The sequence below is a fragment of the Tursiops truncatus genome, chromosome 5 (genome assembly GCF_011762595.2).
Source record: "Tursiops truncatus isolate mTurTru1 chromosome 5, mTurTru1.mat.Y, whole genome shotgun sequence".
Classification (NCBI taxonomy): domain Eukaryota; kingdom Metazoa; phylum Chordata; class Mammalia; order Artiodactyla; family Delphinidae; genus Tursiops; species Tursiops truncatus.
Genome location: NC_047038.1, coordinates 63,546,644 through 63,572,430, shown reverse-complemented (window position 1 = coordinate 63,572,430; position 25,787 = coordinate 63,546,644). Strand labels below are relative to the sequence as shown.

Below are 25,787 nucleotides of genomic sequence, written 5' to 3'. Positions count from 1 at the left end.
TTTTTGGCTCCATTGGGTCTTCGTTGCTGCACGTGGGCTTTCTCTATTCGCGGCGAGCGGGGGCTACTCTTCATTGCAGTGCGTGGGCTTCTCGTTGCAGTGGCTTCTCTTGTGGAGCACGAGCTCTAGGTGCACGGGCTTCAGTAGTTGTGGCTCGCGGGCTCTAGAGCGCAGGCTTAGTAGTTGTAGCGCGCAGACTTAGTAGCTCCGTGGCATGTGGGATCTTCCCGGACCAGGGATTGAACCTGTGTCCCCTACATTGGCAGGAGGATTCTTAACCAGTGCGCCACCAGGGAAGTCCCAGCAATGTTAATTTTGTTTTGAATCTTCTTTTAAGGGCATTTCATATAATTTGTTTTGACTGCTAAGGTAGAATAGTTTGTTGTTGAATGCTACTGGTTTGGTTATCTACAGCTTAACTGTGTCTAGGGATTTAAAATAGACAAAGCTTAAATTATAAAAAATTGGATTTCAGTAATATAACAATTCATTATGCTGTTATTTTAGAGAAGAGGGAAGGAGTTTCAGATTATATTCTCAGTGGTTACTAGGACTGTTATGAGTGATTTGCATGGCTATGGTGCCTAAGTGGAATGGGGATAATGTCACCTAGCCTTTGCAGAACCATCTGAAGCAGATGGCAGAGGCAGAGAAGGACTCGTCATGTAGGGAGAACAGATATATGAGTGACTAAACTTAGTCTGTTGACTCTTGTCAATACGTGGATTGAAATCTGGTACGTGTATCAAGCCTTGGATGTGCTTAGAAAGATTGATGAATGAATTTTTAATTTAATCTTGAAGGTAGATTGGCTATAGTTGAAGATAAGAAAACAAGTATGCTTTAACTAAAATCTTTGGTTGCAGGTTAAGAAGAAAACCTAGCTTGTTGTAAGCAAAATGGAATTTATTAGAAGGCCATTGCTGAATGTCATTGAATGCAAAAATAAACCTTTAGCACCTTAGTTTAAACACATTAGTTCAGCAAACTGATCAAGGGTAAGATTCACCCCACCTTGTTCAGGTGCTCACTCCTGGTCCAGTTTGTGATGGCAAGGAATATGGAACCATCTAATAAATATATCTGTGGTTATTGGAGGCCCTTGGAGGGTGGAGTGGGGTGTAAGTCCTTAGGGAAAGTAGGCTTATAGTGAACTGTATGGACATCCTCAGAGGTGTCTACTCTGCTCTTGCTTTAAATAGTGGATTACTTTTTACATTTAGTACTCAGAAACCTGTAAGTTATTTATGCTTTGTAAAGTTTATAGTTTAATTTTAATATAAACATAATAATTAGAGAGTAAGGCTAAATCCTTTTTGATTTTTACATATCTTGGATACTTTTTTGTTTGAGATGGCAGCACCTAGGAACAGCACAGTGCTTGGCACGTATGACCCTTAGCAAACACTAGTAGTTGAATGAGTACTTGAGAGGAGGTTAAGACCCATTCATGTGTGGCCTTGAACACCAAACTTATAAAGTGAACCCTCCCTCCCCCACAGTGACCTGACCTAGTCTTCACGGCTGCCTTTTAGATTTTTCTTTTTATTGGATTTCTTTTGTTAATTAGGCCAAAGTAAAAAGATTTTTATCTTGTGAATCACTGACTCAAACAAAAAAGTTTACTGAGGCCCTTTTGAGGTGCATTTTTGGGGTCTTTAATTATCTATGCATTGTCATGAATGCTTAGAAAGACTTTTTTTTTTTGTGGTACACAGGCCTCTCACTGATGTGGCCTCTCCCGTTGCGGAGCACAGGCTCCAGACGCGCAGGCTCAGCGGCCATGGCTCACGGCCCAGCCGCTCTGTGGCATGTGGAATCTTCCCGGACCGGGGCACGAACCCGTGTCCCCTGCATCGGCAGGCGGACTCTCAACCACTGCGCCACCAGGGAAGCCCTAGAAAGACTTTTAAAACCAGATGTTCAATGGAAACTTTTTGGAAAGAAAATGTTACAAGGCAAAGTGTTTATAAAGTCTTCAATGAATGGTTAGATATTGCTAGATACTCCACCTTCGATGTATAGCTAGACTTTGACAACTTCGTAACATCTCTGCAAATACCACCCTAGTCCGAGGCTTCAGCATTTCTTCTGGAACTGTGTAGAATATCTTCCTAAATGGTCTCCCTGCATTCGCTTTTATCCCTTGACAGTGTGTTCTCCAAAGGACGTGACTTAAGTTGGATTACGCACAACTCTGCTGAAAATTCTCTGGTGGATTCCCATTCTAAAATAAAACCTAAAATTCCTTCTGTGATCTACAGAGTTCTATGGGATTTGGCCTCTACCTCTCTCACCTTAACTCTTGTGGTGTACCCCCTTCATTCTGCTGCAGTCACAGGGACCTCCAAGCACACTCAGTTTAAGGCTTCTGCACTTGTAGTTTTCATTGCCTGAACATTCTTGCCTGAGGTAACTTCATTTCAGGGCTCTGTTCAAAGAAGCTTTCCCTGACTACCCTATCTAAAAGAGCACCCTTCATCACTCTCTAATTCTTTCATTCTGTCTTACTTTTTTTTTTTTTTGCGGTACTCGGGCCTCTCACTGCTGTGGCCTCTCCCGTTGCGGAGCACAGGCTCCGGACACGCAGGCTCAGTGGCCGTGGCTCACGGGCCCAGCCGCTCCGCGGCATGTGGGATCTTCCCGGACTGGGGCACAAACCTGTGTCCCCTGCATCGGCAGGCGAACTCTGAACCACTGCGCCACCCGGGGAGCCCCTGTCTTACTTTTCTTCATAGCACATATAACTTGACAGTATATGTTTATTTATTTCTGTATCTGTTTCCTCTTCTAGGTTCCAAGCTCCATGACGGCAGGGATTTTGTCTTTTTTATTCGCTGCTGTATCCTCAGTGCCTAGCACATAATGGATGCTCAGTAATTATTTGTTGAATACATGAGTAAATATACACGTTTGTGTACTCTGGGTAGTAATTGGGGGAGGTGGTGTATTACAGACCTGGCACTGGTAAATGTGAGGATAACTGTTGAATTTAGGAGATAGGAAGAAAAGAAAATCATTAGCATCCCATAGCACTTGTATATTTTTTATAAAGTTGGTGGAAGTGGTTGCTTTTGTAATTACAATTGATATTTTATCAAGCCATATTTGGTCATATTTCATTTAAGATGAAGAAGATGACTTTGTGTGTAAGAAGGCAGCCTCTAAATCAAAAGAGAATGGAGGATCTCCAAATAGTTATCTTGGAGCATCAAACATGAAAAAGAATGAAGAAAACACTAAGACACTAAACACTAAGAATAAGCCTTTGTCACCAATGAAGCTTACCCCCACATCAGTGCTTGACTATTTTGGAACTGCAAGTGTCCAAAGATCGGCTAAGAAGATGGTGGCAAGCAAAAGAAAAGAGGTGAGTGTTCTACAGGCAAGCAAGAATGTTCAGGATTTGTACCCGTTCAGTTATTAATAAGAGGTGAAATTGGATTTTATGAATAGACCAGCATTTTATTGATGAAAACAATTTTCCTATGATTATGGGTAAAATGTAATTGCTATTATGTTGGAGGACGACCAAGTTAGAATATCACACATTTAAGTTTTTAATATTTGAAAGTGAGAAAAGATCATTTAAATCATAAGAATAAATTGTGATTCTTAGAATTTAAATACTCAGAATGCAAACTCATTTTACCCTTGACCTCAGACAATATAATTGTTCCCAAATGAGGTCATGAACACATAACTTAGAATAGAGCCTCCCTATGCTATACTTGTGACCTACTCTGTTTTGGCTGATGTTGGATTCATCTTTTCCTGGACATTTAGGAAACAAATACAGATAAGTTAGTGAAAGTAGTTCCCTGCGTGGAAGCCTGCCGAGCAGTGTGTGTGTTGATTTCATTAGTACCTCCATTAGACAGTGTAATCTTTCTCATATGTTGGTGTGCCAATGTTCTGGACTACTTCTGAAGCGAAGACATTAGTCTCTAGGGTTTTTTTTGGGTACTTCTTTTGAACATTTCAATAGAATTAAGTGAGAATCATCTGTCTGTAGCATATTTGCTTGTTAAGAAATTGGATGTGGTCACGGAGTAGCCATGAACATAATTTTTTGGCTGGTGTCCATTGAGTCTGTTTCATAACTGGTACATTTATCTCTCATTGGTGTATTTACTTAGCTATAGTTAAGAAAAAGCACCTTACTTTGAACTTAAGGTTTATGCTGATCTTGCTTGATTTTCCTTGAAATATAGCCTTCACAAAATGCAGATGATTCCAGATTAAATGATGAAGCCATCGCCAAGCAATTGCAACTTGATGAAGATGCAGAGGTATTAGCATTTTCTTTAGATTTCATTAGCACCTTGATGTTGTCACTTGCTATTTAGTCTACCCAGGCAGGCAATTAAGATAGTTCTAGTTTCATTTTGGATTGAGCCTCATTGTAAGAGTTATGTGTAAAATAAGTTAAAATCTAATACTATATGAAAATCTAAGTTTATATGAAAGATAAATGATGAGAGCAGGGGATAACTAAAGATTTATTATTAGATTTCTTTGAATGGAAGCCTCCTTTAGAATAGTTAAAATAATTTAACTTGGTCATATCTCTTCTCTTTCCCCTCTGGGCAATCTCATCTACTCCTCTGGCTTTAAGTACAATGCATATGCTGGTGATCTCTAAATCTATCTTCAGTTCAGTGTGCCCTTTGTAGTGAACCTGTTATATTCATTCAGTAAGTATTTATCGAGCACTTACTGAGTGCGTGGCACACTTCTAGGTGTTAAGAATACTGAAATTAAAAAAAAAAAAGTCAGATCATTATAAATGCCACGAGGAAAAGTAAAGGAATAGATGTTTGGTGTGATCAGTGGGGTTATGAGTGTTCTATTTGAAATACAGGGGTTAGGAAAACCCCTCTGAGGAAGTGACATTGGGGCACATAATTCATGATAATGGTGAGCCATGGGGCTTCCTTCTACCTGGAGGAAGGTTTCCTCTAAACATAGAGAATAGCAGGTGTAAGCATCCTGAGGTAGAAATGTTTGAGTTTGATGAGTTTGGAAGAAATGGCCAGCAGCAAATCCTGTTATGTCATGACTGGTCTTTGGTACCTACCAGAAGGACTTGGGATGGTAAGGAGTTCGGATTTTAGTCTCTGTGAGATGAGAAGCCATTGGAGTATTGAATAGAGAAATGACATGACTTTTGATGGCTCTTAAAAGAAAATTATTCTGGCTGCTCTGAAGCTAAAGAAACCACGGTGGGCAAGAACAAAAGCAGATCATTTTGGAGACTGTTAGGGTAGGGGAGGTGAGAGAAGATGTTGGCTTGTACCAGGATGGGGGTAACGGAAGAGGTAGTGAGAAGTGGTCATCATCTGTATATGCTTTGAAGGTGCAACCTTCAAGTTGTTGCAGATAGACTGGACGTAAGGTATGAGGGAAAGAGAAGATTTAAAGGTGACTCCATGTTTTTTGGCTTGAGCAGCTGGGTGAATGGTGATATCACTTTTTTTTTTTTTTTTTTTGCGGTACGCGGGCCTCTCACTGCTGTGGCCTCTCCCGTTGCGGAGCACAGGCTCCGGACACGCAGGCTCAGTGGCCATGGCTCACGGGCCCAGCCGCTCCGCGGCATGTGGGATCTTCCCGGACCGGGACACGAACCCGTGTCCCCCACATCGGCAGGCGGACTCTCAACCACTGCGCCACCAGCTAAGCCCTGGTGATATCATTTATTAAGACTGGAACACTGGTACAAGAAAATCAAGAATTCTGTTTCGCACATAAGTTTGAGATGCCTAATAGGCTTCCAAATGGATATGCAGAGTGGGTAGTTGGGTAGAAGAATCTGGAGCTCAGGGGAGAGGTCTAAACTGAAGATGTTTATTTGGGATCATTAACATTTGAATGGTATTAAAACCAATGTAACTAGATGAGATCATGGGGAGAGAATGTAAACAGAAAAGAAGTCTCAGGATTGAGCTCTGGGGCACTGTTAACAATGAGAGGTCAGGAAGAGAAGGATGATCCAGCAGAGGAGATTTAAAGAAAGTGGCTAGTGAAGTAGGACAATAAGGAAAGCTTGGTTATTTTATGTAAGCCAAGTGAAGAAGGTATTTCAAGGGGGAGTGTTGTCTCTGTCAGAGACTTTAGACCTTGGTACCTGCTCTTTGAACCTCCTTCCTGTTTATTAGCTTAAGTGCCACTTTCTCATATTCCCTAAACTATGTTAGAAATCCCTCCTGTATGCCCTGTAGCTACTATTAACGTTTATTTGTGTCTTCTTAAATTGCTATTTCAGTGTCTTCCTGTATGTAGACTTTAAACTCTACCTACCAGGGCTGTTTATGTCTCAACTATTGTGACATCAGTGTTCATCTTAGTGTTTGGCAAAGAAGAGGCTCTTTTTTTTTTTAAAACATGTTTATTGGAGTATAATTGCTTTACAATGGTGTGTTAGCTTCTGCTTTATAGCAAAGTGAATCAGCTATACATATACAAAGAAGAGGCTCTTGATAACAATTGTTTTGAGAGAACAGTATTCTAGTCTTCTGAAATAGTAATACTGACTGTTCACGTTTTATTAATTTGGCAGTTTATAGTTTGTGTTTTCAAAATCTTTTTCCATCTTATTGACGACACTGAATTTTATAAACTACATACAGATATCCACATGACTCAGGGTAGGACAGATGGCCTAGGTAAAATCATGAAGTGATTTTTTTAGGGACCTGACTTCTTATCTGTCTGAAATACTGGAGGCTTACCCTGTCCTTTCCAAACCAGGTGTGGCAGTTTGTATCACAATCCTCTGTTTTCCCATTTCTATCACATTCTTTCAGAATCCTGTTTGGGTCCTGTTTCTCATATATAATGAGAAATACATTCTACTTCCACACGTTCTCTTCTGGAAGAGCTCCATTTTACTGAAAGTAAAAATATTTGGAAATAACAGCGAGGTGAATGTCTGCGTGTTAGCATTTTAGGAAAACTTCTGATATAATGACTTAAATTTTCAAAAGTCAGGACAGATAAATTACTACTGTGTTGTACCCCTGAAACTAATGTACTATTAAGTCTACTGTACTTCAATTAAAAAAAATATCAGAACAGATACATTTGAATTAGTAATTGAAAATAGAAGTTTGATGATATTAGTGATAGTTGCATTAGTATGTATCTTACTGTGTGTGCAAAGAAGGTATATAATTTTCTTGCTTTATAGATTCATTTCTTTGTGTGCCCCCCACGTCCCCCACATGGCTATTGTTTTTCTGTTAGGATAGTGATTCTCTCCTGAACTCTTTTTAGAGTTTAAAATAAATAGAGATGAGAGATCTGTAAGTGTTGCATTGGGACCATTAAGAAAAAGCTAAAGACTTGGAACTTTATGCTCAATTTATCTATCAGGCCTGCAAAACTAGAAATATATGTTCTGCAGTCTAATTTGGCTTCACGAAACAAACTTGTGATACTCAGCTATTAAGTGAAAAAATGTCCTAGTTACTTTCTGGGAAATGTTTTTCCAGTTTCTTTTAAGTATCATGAACCACACATTTTAAAACTTTTCATTTACAAAAAGAAAAAAAGCAGCTCACTGTGTTGACACTTTTTACAGCTAGAGAGACAACTGCATGAAGATGAAGAGTTTGCCAGAACATTAGCCTTGTTGGATGAAGAACCCAAGACCAAAAAGGTGGTGTTTTACCAGGCTGTTTGCACTCTGAATATACAGTACAGATCAGTGTGCCCTTTCAGACCTGTGTAGTCTAGACTCTGGAGATATAACCATGAATAACTCTGCTAGAGAGAAGCTAAATTATTTTCATTTATAAAAATGTTTTTGGAGAAGCTCATTGAGAAACTTCTTCTTCCTAAAGGAAGGTTGATAGAGCCACAGCCAACCAAAACCCTTCTTCACAAAACAACAAGTTGTAACTTTTACTTACTGTCTGTCACAAAGGGGTTCTCATGTACTTGTTCAGAGAATAACATTTATAAAGATTCCAATGGAATCTAAAGTTTAATACCTTTAATATTAATTACTGTCTTTTTAAAAACATAATTTTGCTGTTTCTAGTTAGCTAACTTTAAGATCTGTATTAGGACAGTCTCAAATAATAATGAGTGTATTTTTGGGACTCTCTAAAAGCATCAAGATTTTTTTCTTTAAGCACTTGATCTCCAAATAATTAGCCTTATTTCTGCTGAATCACATTCTATTAATATTGTCATTATCAATACCTGACTAAAAGATTTTACAGCAGGCAGGTATAACACAATAGGGTATGGTGGGAACTCTGTCATTTGAAATGCCTTACTTCATCTAAAGGCATTTAAATTAGAATTATTTTAAAAATATGCTGTGTCATGCACCCCAGCTTGTGACCTCTTTGTAAAATGGAGAGTTTTGAAGGAGCAGTGAAGAGAATGGACATTTTTTTCTCTTGAGAAAATACTCTTTATTTTTCTTTTGATCTTTAGATTGTTTTTAATTTAGTCTTTTGGGTTTAGATTTTAGTTTTTAACTGCATAATGCTAACAATTTGAGACTGGAGATGAAACCAGCAGAAACAAGGCTTTCATTTTCAGACTCACAAGTGGGGAACAACTGGCATAATTTTTTATAGATGTATTTTTTATACCCTTTCATCTGTTTCCTCATCTGTAAAATTAAAAGTACTAAAACATGTTTCATTTGCCCCAGAAATTTTGTGTATAAATGAATGAAAATTTATTGTATTGTTCCTCTACTTTGGAAGATGACCCTTAATGTTTGGTTGATTTTAACAACATATTTTGTGGTGACAGTTTTCCTGTTATTTGTCACATTTGACACTTTTTACGTTTTCTTAGGCTCAAAAGGACCCAGGAGAGAGAGAGACGTTTTCATCTGTGCAAGCCAGTTTATGTAAAGCAGAAAAACCTAAATATCCTCATAAAGGTAAAACTAGCAGAAAAAAGTAAGCTGGAACATTTATCTTTATCGAAGATAAATTGAATAATTGCCTGGTATTCTTAGATAGATACTTCATAGGAGTACTGGAGCATGTTCTACTTAGATACCTGGAAAGCTGTTTGGATATTAGTTGGTGTAGAATGCCTGTCTGCTCTGATTGCGAGAAATGTATCATAGCTCTTGGCTTCATGTTTATTTCCAAGTGTAGTGCAACTGTGTGGACTTCAATACATGAAGACAAAAGACTAGATGTTTCAGGCTCATAGAGTTGGCTCATAGTTATCCAGGTCATCCGAAGCTCTTCTGCTGGTTGTCTGTAGGTTTTCGGTTTTTTTTTTAGTGGTCCTGATATCTAACCATCTGTTAATATAGATGGGCTTAATCTTATAAGTATATCTGTTCATATAATTTTAGTCTTGAAATCCCAAGATTCTTTCAGATTTTATTACAAACAGAAATTTTTATGTGACATATTTTAATTAGCAACTTTTCTGTGTGAATTTCAGATCATTGACGTTTATCTGTGGAATAAAGTCCATGTTCTCAGATGTAGTTTACCGTATTATTTCAATTAGTGAGTAATTTATATTGAAAAAGGCAGATCTCTTAATTTGAACTGGTTATACAAAGAAGTAATATACAGATGTTTAATTTTTTTTTTTTTTTGTGGTATGCGGGCCTCTCACTGTTGTGGCCTCTCCCGTTGTGGAGCACAGGCTCCGGACGCGCAGGCTCAGCGGCCATGGCTTACGGGCCCAGCCGCTCCACAGTATGTGGGATCTTCCCGGACCGGGGCACGAACCCGTGTCCCCTGCATCGGCAGGCGGACCCCCAACCACTGCGCCACCAGGGAAGCCCCGAAGAACTAAAATCTTAATGTGCATGTTATGAAGTCACCATATGACGTTGTGTCCTACTAAGATTATTCAGTTGAAAAATGAAAAAATAATCTTTATATTGGGTATCATTTTCCCAAAACAACAATCATAATCTTTTCCTTCTTCCTAATAAAAACAGAACAATTTTCAGATGACAGAAAGAACTGCAGTCCTAAGAAGCAAACTAAATGTGAAAGTTCAAAAGAATCTCAGCAACATTCCAGGTCATCCACTCATAAAATAGGAGAAACTTCTTCTCCAAAAACCAGTTCCAAGCTGGCACCACTGAAAAAAAAAGAAGAAAGTTCTAATAAAGAAACAGAGCCTATGGCCTCAAAAAGAAAAGAAAATGCCATTGAGTTGAAAGAGACAAGAACTCCTAAGAAAATCAAAAGTTCTCCAGCTAAAAAAGAGGTATAAGTTTTCTAAAAGCATATCATTTGGGGGCTGTGTGTTGATCTTGGTTTGATTGTTTTCAAGTTTTATTTCTAACTTTATAAGTCATTATAGTACTTTTTTTAAAAAAAATAAATTTATTTATTTATTTTTGGCCGCATTGGGTCTTCGTTGCTGCGTGCAGGCTTTCACTAGTTGTGGCGAGCAGGGGTTACTCTTCATTGCGGTGCGTGGGCTTCTCATTGCGGTGGCTTCTCTTGCTGCGGAGCACGGGCTCTAGGTGCACAGGCTTCAGTAGTTGTGGCACGTGGGCTCAGTAGTTGTGGCTCGCAGGCTGTAGAGCACAGGCTCAGTAGCTGTGGTGCATGGGCTTAGTTGCTGCACGGCATGTGGGATCTTCCCGGACCAGGGCTTGAACCCGTTTCCCCTGCATTGGCAGGCGGATTCTTAACCACTGTGCCACCCGGGAAGTCCCCCTTTTCGTTTTTTTTGCTTGGGGCTGGCAACTTGGCTTATACACCCAATCTACCCTGAGGTACGTGCCTTTAGAGAGAGTCAAAAGGTTTGAGAAGGGCTGATGGCAGGGATGTTTATAAGCCAGGCACGTGTAAATTGGGGAGTACCTCTGTAGCTAAAATTGTTAATATCAGGACCAAACACTGAAGTGACTTAATGTTTATTTATTGATATGTATTTTTAATTTTACATTAAATTTGCATGACTTTATTCAGTTTCCTCTCCCTCTCCCCAAAGTCTATAAGTCCTGAAGATTCTGAAAAGAGACGAACTAATTATCAAGCTTATCGAAGCTACTTAAATCGAGAAGGTCCCAAAGCTCTGGGCTCCAAAGAGATACCAAAGGTAAGAGTACTGAGAGGATATGTCATGGCCTCTGGCCTGTGGGTCCATGTATGTATTTACTATGTTTATAGTAGCAGAGAATTAATAATTAAAAATGAACAGAAAAGCCTTAGTCACCATCTTTACGAATTAGGAGATAGGCTACGGCAGTCATAAGATTAATGCTCTTTGCCTTCATGGTACTTATGGTCTAACTCAGGAAAGAGACATTAAGTAAATTGTGATATGTACCATAAGGGAACAATCCGAGATTCTTTTAGGGGGTGTAACAGAGAAACCTGGCCCTAAGAGGAGTTGTAAGTGGGGGAAAAGTATGACCAGGTTTGCATTTCAAGGAGAGCACTCTGGCTGCTGAATATAGAATGCAGTGGAGGGGGAGGAATAAATATAGGGAGATCAGTTAGGGGAGGTGGTGAGAAATAATAGTGACTTGTCCAGGCTAGTAGCAGTGAAAGGGCTGAGAAGTGAAGTAGCTTCAATGGAAGAGGCAAAATCTGTAGGACTTGGCTCTCTTTGGCGCATGTCTTTTGTATTATCAAGTTAACTTTCCAATCGAGATTATGTGCTATTGCCTTTAAGTTGCTCGTAGGTTGTTAGATTTACTATCATAGGGGAAACAGCCAGAGAGAAGGGCAGGAGCTCAAACTTGTTTAGTTTTTTCAGAATTGAAACTTTCATTTTTTAACAATAGCAAGATATTCTGTAGGTACATTGCATCTGGTTGTTAAAGTGTTACAAGTTAACTAGTAGTTTAAATTAAAAAAAATGAAAATAGTATGAATGGATAATTTTAATACACTTTCCTAACCACGTTGGACGTATATTTTTTTTGCTGGTTTTATAAGTTTATTAAATGTTAACCTACATAAGAATTTCTCAGGATTTAATTTGTTCCTGCTTATTTGTTGTAAATTTCCTGTAAATTTTTTCATGCTGAGATTATTTATGATGTCAAATGAGAAAAATCAACTTCCTGTAGCTTTGATGCCAAATATTTCTTTGGAAAGCTGCCATGTAATTTCCTCTCTGCTTGAACACTTTGGTTTTTAGGGAGCTGAAAATTGCTTGGAAGGCCTTACGTTTGTAATCACAGGAGTGCTGGAGTCCATTGAACGAGATGAGGCCAAGTCTCTAATTGAGCGTTATGGGGGAAAAGTAACAGGAAATGTCAGCAAGAAAACAAACTACCTTGTCATGGGTCGTGATAGTGGTCAGTCCAAGAGTGATAAGGTGGGTACTGCTGTGTTCTCAGCACAGTGAAGTAGGCTGCTTGCCTTGGCGGGCTCTTCATGTGACCATATGTAGTATAATGTCCTTTACACGGAGTGAGATGAAGGAAAAAAATGGAAAAGTAATTTCTTCACTACATTATTTCTTCTCCACAGAAATGTTGTTTGGCTTTGATCCTGGGATTTTGGTTTTCCAGTTGAAGGCACAGTTCCTATTTACTTGGCTTTCTTAGCGTACTATTCTAGTCAAAATCTTGTTTTGAAGATAGAAGCAAATGAAGTTTTCTTCTTTTTCTAGTCCTAAGTATACCTATATATGCTGCTGTGGACTCCATCTTAAGTTTTTTAACTGGAAGATCTTTTTATTGGAAGGTCTGTTGGGTAGTATTGCATTTAGTTCCAAGTAATAGAATACCTGACTAACTGTGGTTTTGACAAATAGCTGCTTATTTCCTTACCTTATGAGAATTGCAGAGTCAGGCAGTTGCGGGGGATGGTTCAGCACCTCGGTGATGTAGCTAGACTTAGTTCCATCCTCCACTTCTGTCTTCATGCACGTTGCCTTGTGTTGCAAGGTAGCTGCCACTCTCAAGTTCACATATAAGGCAGGAAATAGGGAGCAGTGACAAGATGTTATACTAGCTGTGACTGACCTTATAAGAGTTTCCTGGAAACACCTCTTACAGAATTCCACTTAAGTCTCATTGGCCGGAGCTGTCACATGGCCATTCACAGCTACACGAGAGGTTGGGGAGGATGAGGACTTTTCTGATTCTCAGACCAATCATAAGTCATCACTTGGAGATGGACACATTGGAGTTCTGTTAGCAGGGATAAGGTAGAGGAGAGTGTCTGCCAGCCGATATGGCTTTGACCCTAGTGGCTTTGACCTTTGTAGGGCAGAGGGAAAGGTAAAGCAATCCACGGAAGTGGCAGTGTGATACCTCAGGTGCCAACCCACCACTCTTAGAGGAGGTATCTGTTATTTTCTTTTTTTTGCGGTATGCGGGCCTCTCACTGTTGTGGCCTCTCCCGTTGCGGAGCATAGGCTCCGGATGCACAGGCTCAGCGGCCATGGCTCACGGGCCCAGCCGCTCCGCGGCACGTGGGATCCTCCTGGACCGGGGCATGAACCCGCGCCCCCTGCATCGGCAGGCGGACTCTCAACCACTGCGCCACCAGGGAAGCCCTATTTTCTTTCTTTTTAATGATACTTTTTCATGCACATGGTTTTAGAAAATATTCCAGTGTTATCTAATTTACAAATGTGGTTTTTCACCTTCTGACAAGTCTGGGAATCATATTTTTTTTTTTACAGAAAGTAATGGTTTCAATGATTTGCATTTTTAATTAATAGGCAGCAGCCTTGGGAACAAAAATTATTGATGAAGATGGCCTATTGAATCTGATTCGAACTATGCCAGGCAAGAAGTCCAAGTATGAAATAGCAGCTGAAGCTGAGGTTTGTATACAATGAACTTGACTTTAAGTTGGTGTATAGCAACTTCCCTGTTTCATAGAGACATTTCTTGGCTGGATGCAGGTCTGTGGGCTAAAAAATTAACTTTTCCTTCTACCACAAATGAACTTACCTTATTTCCTTTTGAGTGGTGGACTGTGCTGTAGGCTGTTGTCTTTGACGTGTTTCCTTACCTTTCTCAAAGGAGTATGAGGAGGGAGAGGGGACCTTGTATTGCACTTACCATATCTACTTAAACCGTCCATATTTTCCATATTCTTGCAATAACATTGTGCAAAGGTTCTTGCTTAAGAGTTCTTTGAAGGATATACTATAGGTATCAGCATGATAATATTTTCATTTAGAACTATATTAGGACTTTTCCAGTTGTGACAGAAACCGAGCCGATATTAGCTTTAGCAAAAAGGGAAGAATTTTGACTCACATAACTAAACTCTGGGCAGTCGAATGCAGGAACTACTGCATGTACAGACTGCAGTGCTTTTAGGACCCTTTCAGTTTCTGTCTCTCTACTTCTCCTAGTGTTAGCTTTATTCATTTCCACTATATACAGGTCTTTTCCACGTGTAGGACACAGGGGTGCCAGCAGCCCAAGTTAAATGTCCCCAGCTCTGTCATCCAAGTGGTGAGGTGGTCTTCCGATTTATTCCAGTTGGAAAAATCTTGGAGAATGATTTGGACTAGCCCGTCATCAGTGTCCCCTAATGTTGACAGCTTACATAGCCGTAATACAGTTATCAACACCAGGAGGTTAACATTGATGCCATGCTGTTAACTTCACAATTCCCCCCCGTTATCCTTAGGATCCCACACTGCACTGAGTTGTGTCTTCTTAGTCTCCTCCAATCTATGATAGTTCCTTAAGTCTTTCCTTGTCTTTTTATGACCTTGATTTGATGAGTACTAGTCAGTTGTTTTGTAGAATGTCTCTCAGTTTGGGTTGTTGATGTTTTCTCATGGTTAGATTGAGGTTATGCATTTTTGGCAAAGAAGACCACATAAGTGATACTCTGTCCTCCTCAGTGTATCGTATCAGCTGTGCATAATGTCAGTATGTCTTATTACTGGTGATGTTAACCTTTGTTACTTGGTTAAGATGATTTCTGCCTGCCTTTCCCACCAGTGAAGTGACAGTTTTTCCCCTTTGTAACTGATAAATATCTTGGGGAGATACTTTAATACCTTGTTGTTCCTCAAACATTCACCCACTAATTTTAGCACCCACTCACTGGTAAAGAGGCACTTTTTTTTTTTTTTTAACATCTTTATTGGAGTATAATTGCTTTACAATGGTGTGTTAGTTTCTGCTTTATAACAAAGTGAATCAGTTATACATATACATATGTTCCCATATCTCTTCCCTCTTGTGTCTCCCTCCCTCCCACCCTCCCTATCCCACCCCTCTAGGTGGTCACAAAGCACTGAGCTGATCTCCCTGTGCTATGCGGCTGCTTCCCACTAGCTATCTATTTTACGTTTGGTAGTGTATATATATCCATGCCACTCTCTCACTTTGTCACAGCTCACCCTTCCCCCTCCCCATATCCTCAAGTCCATTCTGTAGTAGGTCTGTGTCTTTATTCCCATCTTACCCCTAGGTTCATCATGACCTTTTTTTTTTATTTTCTTAGATTCCATATATATGTGTTAGCATACAGTATTTGTTTTTCTCTTTTTGACTTACTTCACTCTGTATGACAGACTCTAGGCCCATCCATCTCACTACAAATAACAATTTTGTTTCTTTTTATGGCTGAGTAATATTCCAATGTATATATGTGCCACATCTTCTTTATCCATTCATCTGTTGATGGACACCTAGCTTGTTTCCATCTCCTGGCTATTGTAAATAGAGCTGCAATGAACATTGTGGTACATGACTCTTTTTGAATTATGGTTTTCTCAGGGTATGTGCCCAGTAGTGGGATTGCTGGGTCGTATGGTAGTTCTGTTTTTAGTTTTTTGAGGAACCTCCATACTGTTCTCCATAGTGGCTGTATCAATTTACATTCCCACCAACAATGCAGAGGCACTTTTCTTTTTATTGAGACATTATTCACACATCATAAAATTCACCCTTTTAAAATGTATGTTAGTGGTTTTTAGTATATTCACAAGACTGTGCAGCTGTCACCACTGTCTATTCCAGAACATTTTCATCACTCCCCACAGAAACGCTACACCCATTAGCAGTCACTCTTCATTCCCACCCCTGGCAACCACTACTCTACTTTCTGTCTATGGATTTGCCTGTTCTGGAAATTTTCTATAAAGGGAAACATGTAATATGTGGTCTTTTTTTCTGGCTTTTTTCACTTAGCATCGTGTTTTCAAGGTTCAGCTATGTTGAAGTATAAATCAGTGCTTCACTCCTTTTTATTGGTGATTAGTATTCCATTGTGTGGGTATACCACATTTTGTTTATTTGTTCATCTTTTGATGGCCATTTTGGGTCGTTTCCATTCTTTTGGCTATAATAATATAATTATTTGTATGTATAAAATATAATAATGCTGCTATGAACATTTGTGTACGCGTTTTTGTGGAGAAATTAAATATTAACTAGTCAGAAAACAAATTCTTAATCCTTTACCTTTTTTTATTTTTTGCTGTACGCGGGCCTCTCACTGTTGTGGCCTCTCCCGTTGCGGAGCACAGGCTCCGGACGCGCAGGCTCAGCGGCCATGGCTCATGGGCCCAGCCACTCCGCGGCATGTGGGATCTTCCCGGACCAGGGCACGAACCCGTGTCCCCTGCATCGGCAGGCGGACTCTTTTTTTTTTTTTTTTTTTTAACATCTTTATTGGGGTATAATTGCTTTACAATGGTGTGTTAGTTTCTGCTTTATAACAAAGTGAATCAGTCATACATAAACATATGTTCCCATATGTCTTCCCTGTTGCGTCTCCCTCCCTCCCACCCTCCCCATCCCACCCCTCCAGGCTGTCACAAAGCACCGAGCCAATATCCCTGTGCCATGCGGCTGCTTCCCACTAGCTATCTACCTTACTGCGTTTGTTACTGTGTATATGCCCATGACTCTCTCTCGCCCTGTCACAGCTCACCCTTCCCCCTCCCCATAACCTCAAGTCCGTTCTCTAAGAGGTCTGCGTCTTTATTCCTGCTTTACCCCTAGGTTCTTCATGACATTTTTTTCTTAAATTCCATATATATGTGTTAGCATACGGTATTTGTCTTTTTCTTTCTGACTTACTTCACTCTGTATGACAGACTCTAGGTCTATCCACCTCATTACGGCAGGCGGACTCTTAACCACTGCGCCACCAGGGAAGCCCCTTTACGTTTTTTTAAACTGATTTTATAATACTTACTACTTTCAAAAAACTAATATATTCTCATTTTTAAAATTGTATTTGGGTGCTTTTTGGTGTGCTGTTAATTTTTTTAAGGTTTGGAAGGTGGGGATTTCCACAAATAGCAGGGTCCATTGTGAAAAGACAGACCCAGGTTGGGTAGCTCATTTGGATATCTTAGATTGCCCTCTAGAGTACATTTAGAAGGATAGAAATTCTCTATATCTCATCAGGTTTCTTTTTTCCTCCAATTTTTAAGATGAAGAAAGAAAAATCCAAATTGGAAAGAACACCCCAAAAAAATGACCAAGGAAAAAGAAAAATTAGTCCAACTAAGAAGGAATCAGAATCTAAAAAGTGCAGACTGACTCCCAAAAAGCAAAGCTCTATAAAGTCAATAAAAAAGGAAACAAGTATGTTTCAGAGAGGCCTGGACTTCAAGGAGCAGGTGGCTGAGGAAACAAATGGTGACAGCTGGGCTAGGAATTTGGCTGATGACAGCAGTGAAAACAAAGTGGAGAATTTGCTCTGGGTGGATAAATATAAGCCATCCTCGCTCAAGACCATAATTGGACAGCAAGGTGACCAGAGCTGTGCCAACAAACTCCTACGCTGGCTCCAAAACTGGCACAAGAGTCCGTCCGAAGATAAGAAACACGGTGATTTTACAGCTTCATTCATTTTTCTGTGTGTCTGTCACCATGTCATTGCTCAGTGACACATGTGTTAGGAAGTGTAGTAGTTGGTTCACTGATCTCTCAGCAAGCATTTATTGAGAGCCTGCTCTGAGCCTAGGTGCTGTGCTAGACCCCGGGAATGCTATTGTGAACAAAACACAGTCCCCTTTAAGGCACTCCCGGTCAGTGAGGGAGACGTAGGTAAACCAGTAATTAAAATGTATTGTGCTAAGTACTGTTACAGGGTTAAGTATAGGGTCCTCAGGGGGTGGAAGTGTGTGGTCAGGGATTCCCATCCCTAGAGGAAGAGATATCTAAGCTAAGACTTGGAAACTAAGAAGGAGTTAGCGAAGTGAAGGGAGGGGAGTGTCGGGTGGGAGAGCATACATGTACCAAGGTCCGAGACATGTGAGAGCAAGACCCCTGAGAGGGCCAGAGAGACTTGGGAGGAAAGGTGCAAATAAAAAGCTGAGGCACGCTTACCGAGTAGGCAGCCTGAGAATCCCAGTAGCATGTTTACTTTTGGTAGGCACGGAAAATGAACAGTTGCAATATATATTTAATGTCCAAAGTGTTTATTATTGGAACTGAAGTTTCCAATCACAAATGTTAGTAGTGTTGTCTTGAGCTCCAGCCACAGCCCTGGGCGATACTGTGTGAGAAATAAGAAGGAAAAATTTAGTGAGCATCATAGTGAATTCCCAAAGCAATGACCGGGTTATTAATGTCTAGGTGGTCACTAGATATTGGCCAACAATGCCAGTTTATTTTATTTATAACAGATAATATAATTGTAATAATACAGCGTTAAACTTAAGCGGACCCCTTTTCTCTTTCCAACACCAAATAAAAGGTGGTATAAGTGCTTTGTGTACCTAGAGAAGACTTTTTAAGGCTTCGGGTGAACTATAGTCCGTTTTCCCGTGCCTGAAGTAGGTTTAACCATCTCTCTCTCAGTCCTGGTATGTGAATTGAGAACCCATTATGTGCCAGGTCCCCATGTGATAAGGGGAGGAGTTGAGCTGGGCAGGATAGTTGCAGATACAGCATTTTCAGTTCATTGTTTTTGTGATCATGTAGGTGACTGTGCTTGTTAGTATTTACTGAGACATGCCAGGCTCTGTGCTCAGCATGTCCATCCTCACAGCATGCCCACTAGACGCATTACTATTGTTACCCTCATTTTACAAAGGAGGAAACAGACACAGAGGGGTTAAGTCACTTCTGAAGTTCTCCCAGCTGCTGGTGAGCGGTAGAGTTAGGATCAGAGCCCAGGTAGTGTGCTCCATGACCTGTGCTTTTGTAGGAAAGGAAACTTATAAGATTATTGTTTCAGATCAGGGTTTTAAAATTTTCGTGTTTTATTTTGAGTGGAGGTGAGATAGGGAGTAGAATTTCACTAAATGCTCTGGAAACTGTTGTTTATACTTTGTAAAAAATATTCTGCAAATTTCGAACTAAACTGGAGGTGCTTCTGATGCTAACTTTACGCAGTTATTCCTGCCATTCCTGCATTTCTGTTAGGTAGTAGAGGTTAACATTCTGGAACTTCTTTCTTCCTAGCAGCAAAGTTTGGTAAATTTGCTGGCAAAGATGATGGCTCCAGTTTTAAAGCTGCATTGCTCTCAGGCCCTCCCGGTGTTGGCAAAACAACCACAGCTTCTCTGGTTTGTCAGGTGGGTATTCTGTCCTTACTTTTCTAAAATCAAACCTCTAGAATTTGCTTTGGTTCTGGGCGTATTTGTCATTTTCATCCTTTTTTAAATATTGGTAATTATAATAATAGGTGATATTCACTTGTGTGCCAGACAGTGTGCAAATAAGCCCTTGGGTGTATAATCTTATAGATAATATGTCTTGCAGACTCTTATAGATACAGATATCTTATATACCCTTGTAGGAAGAATGCTGTATACTCAATATAGGTACTGTTGCCATCCTCATGTGACAAACGAAACAGGCTTATAGAGGAGGGTGGTGGCACAGTGTGAACCCAGGTAGTCTAACTCTTCACTGCTATGGGATCCTGCCTTTGCTCTTGTTGTCTCTACAGCTGCCATATCTCTGGACAATGAGAGGACGAGGCACTAGAGCCAAGCAGGGCTCATGTATCAGTATGCTATGAAACGATACATGAAATAGTATCAGCATAATAAAATGAGAGGTTTTAAACTTACTTTAAATTTATTGCTGGATTGGGACTTCCCTGGTGGCGCAGTGGTTAAGACACCATGCTCCCAATGCATGGGGCCTGGGTTTGATCCCTGGTCAGGTAAATAGATCCCACATACATGCTGCAACTAAAGAGTTCACATGCCGCAACTAAGGAGCCTGCGTGCCGCAACTAAAACCCGGTCCAACCCAATAAATAAATATATATATATATTTTAAAAATTTATTGCTGGGGCTTCCCTGGTGGCACAGTGGTTGGGAGTCTGCTTGCCGATGCAGGGGATGCGGGTTCGTGCCCCGGTCTGGGAAGATCCCACGTGCCACGGAGCGGCTGGGCTCGTGAGCCATGGCCGCTGAGCCTGCGCGTCCAGAGCCTGTGCTCTGCAACGGGAGAGGCCAGAACAGTGAGAGGCCCGCGTACCGCAAAAAAAAAAAAATTATTGCTGGATTTCCCAACCCTCTGTTGGATAGGCTGGTGGTTTCATTTAGTCTTTGTTGTATGGACCAGACCATAAATTTTTAGTTGGTGTAATAACTATATATTTTCTACTCTATTATTTAACATTTAAAAAAACAAAAATTTTTTCCCTAGTCTTTACAATTGTGAAGATGGCTCTTTATTCCCTTTATTATTATCATTACTTTTTTGGGAATTGAATTATGGTCTTTCATAATGCCTTACGATCAACATAATGATCAATTTTGGGAAATAAGTCCAAATTACTTTTCACAATTTGACAGGAAGATTGTGTATCGGGATAGTTTGACAAAGAATGATTTAACTGTATAGTTTATCTTGAAGAGTCAATAATTACTTTTTGTTATCCTAATAAAGATTAATTCTAGATCTACTATTGAAATTTTAGGATGGTTATATTTAATTCTTTTGGGGACTTTAAGAAGCAAACTTCTTAAAATTGCTTGTGTTCAAATATACTCTTCCAGATTAGTGCTATGTGAGCTAAGGTTTTAAGACCAAACTTGTGTGTGTTTACATGTGTGTGGTATGTTATGTATATGATATTTTTAAAAAATCTCTTAGTAATGTGAGGCATATTATAGTTCATCTTATTGTCTGTTAGTATCCTACTTTATCTTTTCACCCATGGTTACTCTTTCTTTCTTAATTGCCTTGTTTTTGGGGGGTGAGTGATTAATTTGCATTGTGATAGTAATGGTGTCCAATATTTTGATTAGGAATTGGGATATAGCTACGTGGAACTGAATGCAAGTGACACTCGGAGTAAGAACAGTTTGAAGGAGATTGTTGCTGAATCGCTGAATAATACCAGCATCAAAGGCTTTTATTCAAGTACGTGGATTTTTAAACTGGTTTTTTTTGGTGGAGGGGAGAGGTTATGTAAGAAAAACAGGTTAATTTCAATGTTCAGTAACCAGTATTGAACATTACTATGTGCCAGGCACCCTTCTAAGTCCTAGAGCTAATGAGAGAATAAGAAAAGCCTCTGACATAATTCTGATAGGACACTCGTTAACTTTTTTTTTTTTTTTTGCGGTACGCGGGCCTCTCACTGCTGTGGCCTCTCCTGCTGCGGAGCACAGGCTCCGGATGCTCAGGCTCAGCGGCCATGGCTCACGGGCCCAGCCGCTCCGCGGCACGTGGGATCCTCCCGGACCGGGGCACGAACCCGTGTCCCCTGCATCGGCAGGAGGACTCCCAACCACTGCGCCACCAGGGAAGCCAGTAGTTAACTTTTTTTTTTGGTCAGGTCTTAGTGGTTTCTGAGAATGTGATAAAAATGTATATGTGGACACATTTATGCAGATTTTAGAGGATTCAAAAGTGAATCCTGTGAAGAGAGAAGGTTGATAAATAATACAGTGCGATGAGAGAAGAGATAAAGGCTGTAAGTGAAGGAATGATTCTGTTTGAGACATTGGGGAAAACTACCAGTAAAAGGTGACGTTTGTTCAGAGGGCCTTGAAAAATGAGAAAGGGAATAGTTTGTGGGTGGAAGAGGTTATTTCAGGCAAAGGTGGTAGAGGAGGAGAAAGGACATAGTGTGAAAGTGCCACTGTGTTTCAGGTTGTAGCTAGTGGTCTGGCATGGCCAGAGTTTATGTGGAAAATAAGATACCCAAATTACAGACTATACTGCATATTTAGAACCTACAGTATATTGCATGGTCACCTGAATGGTAGAAGATGATAAAAAGAATTTGCTCAGGAAATGTCACTCTTATACATGATTGGGGGGAGTATAAATCAGTACAGCTCTGGAGAGCAATCTGACAGTATTGCTCAAAGTTAAATTATACATACCCTTTAACCCAGAAAATCCAGTTTCTGGAAATTAGCAACCGTTATACTTGTATATGTGCAAAATGACAGATATATAGGGGTATTCATTGCACACGATTCATAATAGCAAAAGATTGGAGGCATTTCATATTTTATCAGTGGAAAGTGGTTAATTATGATGTATGTGTAAAATGGAATATTTAAATAGCCTTTAATAAATAAGGTGTTGTGTATGTGCAGATAAGGAACAGATCACAAAAACATATTAAATGATAAAACCAAGGTGTATATTTTTATGTACACATGTTTTTAATATGTATAGAATGTCTCTTAAGGGATATACGTACAGGAGACTGTTCCCATTGTTTGCCTCTAGAAACTGCATATCCTAGGAGACAGAGGTGGGAAAGAATTTCTTTTCACTGCTTACTCTTGTGCCTCTTGAATTTCACGCCATGGACATGTGTTACATAGATACATTTTTAAAGCAGCCGTGTTTGAACAATTGTGATTTTGTTTGTGTCCCGTCCCATTGCTTCTCAACGTGGGGCAGGTGGAGCAGCCCATTCAGTAGGCACGAAACATGCTCTCATCATGGATGAAGTAGATGGCATGGCCGGCAATGAGGACAGGGGAGGAATTCAGGTAATGAAATCACCGTATTTTTGAAGTTTTACTGTTGATTTTTATTTTTTTAAAAAAATATATATTTAAAGAACTAATTATCATGCTGTGATATTTACGGCAATTCAGGCATGTTGCTGAGGAGGTTTTAAAACCTAAAATACATACGTTGTGTGGTATTTTGTTGTTCTTTTATAAATTGTTTTTATGTTGCAAATTTTCCTTTCAGGAATTAATTGGCCTGATAAAACATACAAAAATTCCCATTATTTGTATGTGCAATGATAGAAATCATCCCAAGATTCGATCTTTGGTTCATTATTGTTTTGATCTTCGTTTTCAAAGACCTCGGGTTGAACAAATTAAGGTATGATAATTGGAATATTTTTCTCCATCACACTGTCCTATATATTTTTGGGTCAATTTTTTTTTTTTTCATTTCTAAATCTTGACAATATATTGTGTTGTCTAGGGTATGGGAAAGGGTATTTTCATATGTTAATGACAGATGTATAAATGAGTACAATTTGGGGAGGAACTATAGCTATTACAGTTTTAACATAAACGTAACTTTTGAACCAGTGCTTTAAGTTCCGAGCTTTATCATGGCATATACACAGAGAAAAAATGATTTCTTTTTTGTTTGTTTTTTTATACTGCAGGTTCTTGTTAGTCATCAGTTTTATATACATGAGTGTATACATGTCAATCCCAATCGCCCAATTCAGCACACCACCATCCCCACCCCACTGCGGTTTTCCCCCCTTGGTGTCCATACGTTTGTCCTCTACATCTGTGTCTCAACTTCTGCCCTGCAAACTGGTTCATCTGTACCATTTTTCTAGGTTCCACATACGTGCATTAACATACAATATTTGTTTTTCTCTTTCTGACTTACTTCACTTTGTATGACAGTCTCTAGATCCATCCATGTCTCAACAAATGACTCAGTTTTGTTCCTTTTTAGGGCTGAGTAATATTCCGTTGTACATATGTACCACAACTTGTTTATCCATTCGTCTTTCGATGGGCATTTAGGTTGCTTCCATGACCTGGCTATTGTAAATAGTGCTGCAGTGAACATTGGGGTGCATGTGTCTTTATGAATTATGGTTTTCTCTGGGTATATGCCCAGTAGTGGGATTGCTGGATCATATGGTAATTCTATTTTTAGTTTTTTAGGAACCTCCATACTGTTCTCCATAGTGGCTGTATCAATTTACATTCCCACGAACATTGCAAGAGGGTTCCCTTTTCTGCACACCCTCTCCAGCATTTGTTGTTTGTAGATTTTCTGATGATGCCCATTCTAACTGTTGTGAGGTGATACCTCATTGTAGTTTAGATTTGCATTTCTCTAATAATTAGTGATGTTGAGCAGCTTTTCATGTGCTTCTTGCCCATCTGTATGTCTTCTTTGGAGAAATGTCTATTTAGGTCTTCTGCCCATTTTTGGATTGGGTTGTTTGTTTCTTTAATATTGAGCTGCATGAGCTGTTTATATATTTTGGAGATTAATCCTTTGTCTGTTGATTCATTTGCAAATATTTTCTCCCATTCTGAGGGTTGTCTTTTGGTCTTGTTTATGGTTTCCTTTGCTGTGCAAATGCTTTTAAGTTTCATTAGGTCCCATTTGTTTATTTTTGTTTTTATTTCCATTACTCTAGGAGGTGGATCAAAAAAGATCTTGCTGTGACTTATGTTAGAGAGTGTTCTTCCTATGTTTTCCTCTAAAAGTTTTACAGTGTCTGGTCTTACATTTAGGTCTCGAATCCATTTTGAGTTTATTTTTGTGTATGGTGTTAGGGAGTGTTCTAATTTCATTCTTTTACATGTAGCTGTCCAGTTTTCCCAGCACCACTTATTGAAGAGACTGTCTTTTTTCCATTGTATATCTTTGCCTCCTTTGTCATAGATTAGTTGACCATAGATGCATGGGTTTATCTCTGGGCTTTCTATCTTGTTCCATTGATCTGTGTTTCTGTTTTTGTGCCAGTACCATATTGTCTTGATTACTGGAGCTTTGTAGTGTAGTCTGAAGTCAGGGAGTCTGATCCCTCCAGCTCCGTTTTTTTCCCTCAAGACTGCTTTGGCTATTTGGGATCTTTTGTGTTTCCATACAAATTTTAAGATGATTTGTTCTAGTTCCGTAAAAAATGCCATTGGTAATTTGATAGGGATTGCATTGAATCTGTAGATTGCTTTGGGTAGTATAGTCATTTTCACAATATTGATTCTTCCAATCCAAGAACATGGTATATCTCTCCATCTGTTGGTATCATCTTTAATTTCTTTCATCAGTGTCTTATAGTTTTCTGCATACAGGTCTTTTGTCTCCCTAGGTAGGTTTATTCCTAGGTATTTTATTCTTTTTGTTGCAGTGGTAAATGGGAGTGTTTCCATAATTTCTCTTTCATATTTTTCATCATTAGTGTATAGGAATGCAAGAGATTTCTGTGCATTAATTTTGTATCCTGCAGCTTTACCAAATTCATTGATTAGCTCTAGTAATTTTCTGGTGGCATTTTTAGGATTCTCTATGTATAGTATCATGTCATCTGCAAACAGTGACAGTTTTACTACTTCTTTTCCAATGTGTATTCCTTTTTTTTCTTTTTCTTTTCTGATTGCCGTGGCTAGGACTTCCAAAACTATGTTGAATGATAGTGGTGAGAGTGGACATCCTTGTCTCGTTCCTGATCTTAGAGGAAATGCTTTCAATTTTTCACCATCGAGAATGATGTTTGCTGTGAGTTTGTTGTATATGGCCTTTATTATGTTGAGGTAGGTTCCCTCTATGCCCACTTTCTGGAGAGTTTTTATCATAAATGGGTGTTGAATTTTGTCAAAAGCTTTTTCTGCATCTATTGAGATGATCATATGGTTTTTATTCTCCAGTTTGTTAATATGGTGTATCACACTGATTGATTTGTGTATATTGAAGAATGCTTGCATCCCTTGGATAAATGCC

The 25,787-nt window shown here is 39.5% G+C and overlaps 1 protein-coding gene across 5 annotated transcripts in view; it reads left to right on the top strand.

The window, feature by feature from the left end:
- Positions 1 to 25,787, top strand: part of RFC1 (replication factor C subunit 1) — an 84,122-nt gene that overhangs the window by 41,135 nt on the left and 17,200 nt on the right. For 2 of the 5 annotated variants that reach the window (XM_033856938.2, XM_033856941.2), the window contains exons 5-17: positions 3,129 to 3,370; positions 4,215 to 4,292; positions 7,583 to 7,660; positions 8,821 to 8,908; positions 9,941 to 10,215; positions 10,951 to 11,058; positions 12,109 to 12,288; positions 13,645 to 13,749; positions 17,341 to 17,740; positions 19,322 to 19,434; positions 21,128 to 21,242; positions 22,746 to 22,837; positions 23,046 to 23,183. In XM_033856938.2, coding sequence (XP_033712829.1) covers positions 3,129 to 3,370; positions 4,215 to 4,292; positions 7,583 to 7,660; positions 8,821 to 8,908; positions 9,941 to 10,215; positions 10,951 to 11,058; positions 12,109 to 12,288; positions 13,645 to 13,749; positions 17,341 to 17,740; positions 19,322 to 19,434; positions 21,128 to 21,242; positions 22,746 to 22,837; positions 23,046 to 23,183 — 2,012 coding nt within the window. The remainder of the gene's footprint in view (positions 1 to 3,128; positions 3,371 to 4,214; positions 4,293 to 7,582; positions 7,661 to 8,820; positions 8,909 to 9,940; positions 10,216 to 10,950; positions 11,059 to 12,108; positions 12,289 to 13,644; positions 13,750 to 17,340; positions 17,741 to 19,321; positions 19,435 to 21,127; positions 21,243 to 22,745; positions 22,838 to 23,045; positions 23,184 to 25,787) is intronic. The other 3 variants (XM_033856939.2, XM_033856944.2, XM_033856940.2) reach the window with 3 other exon arrangements.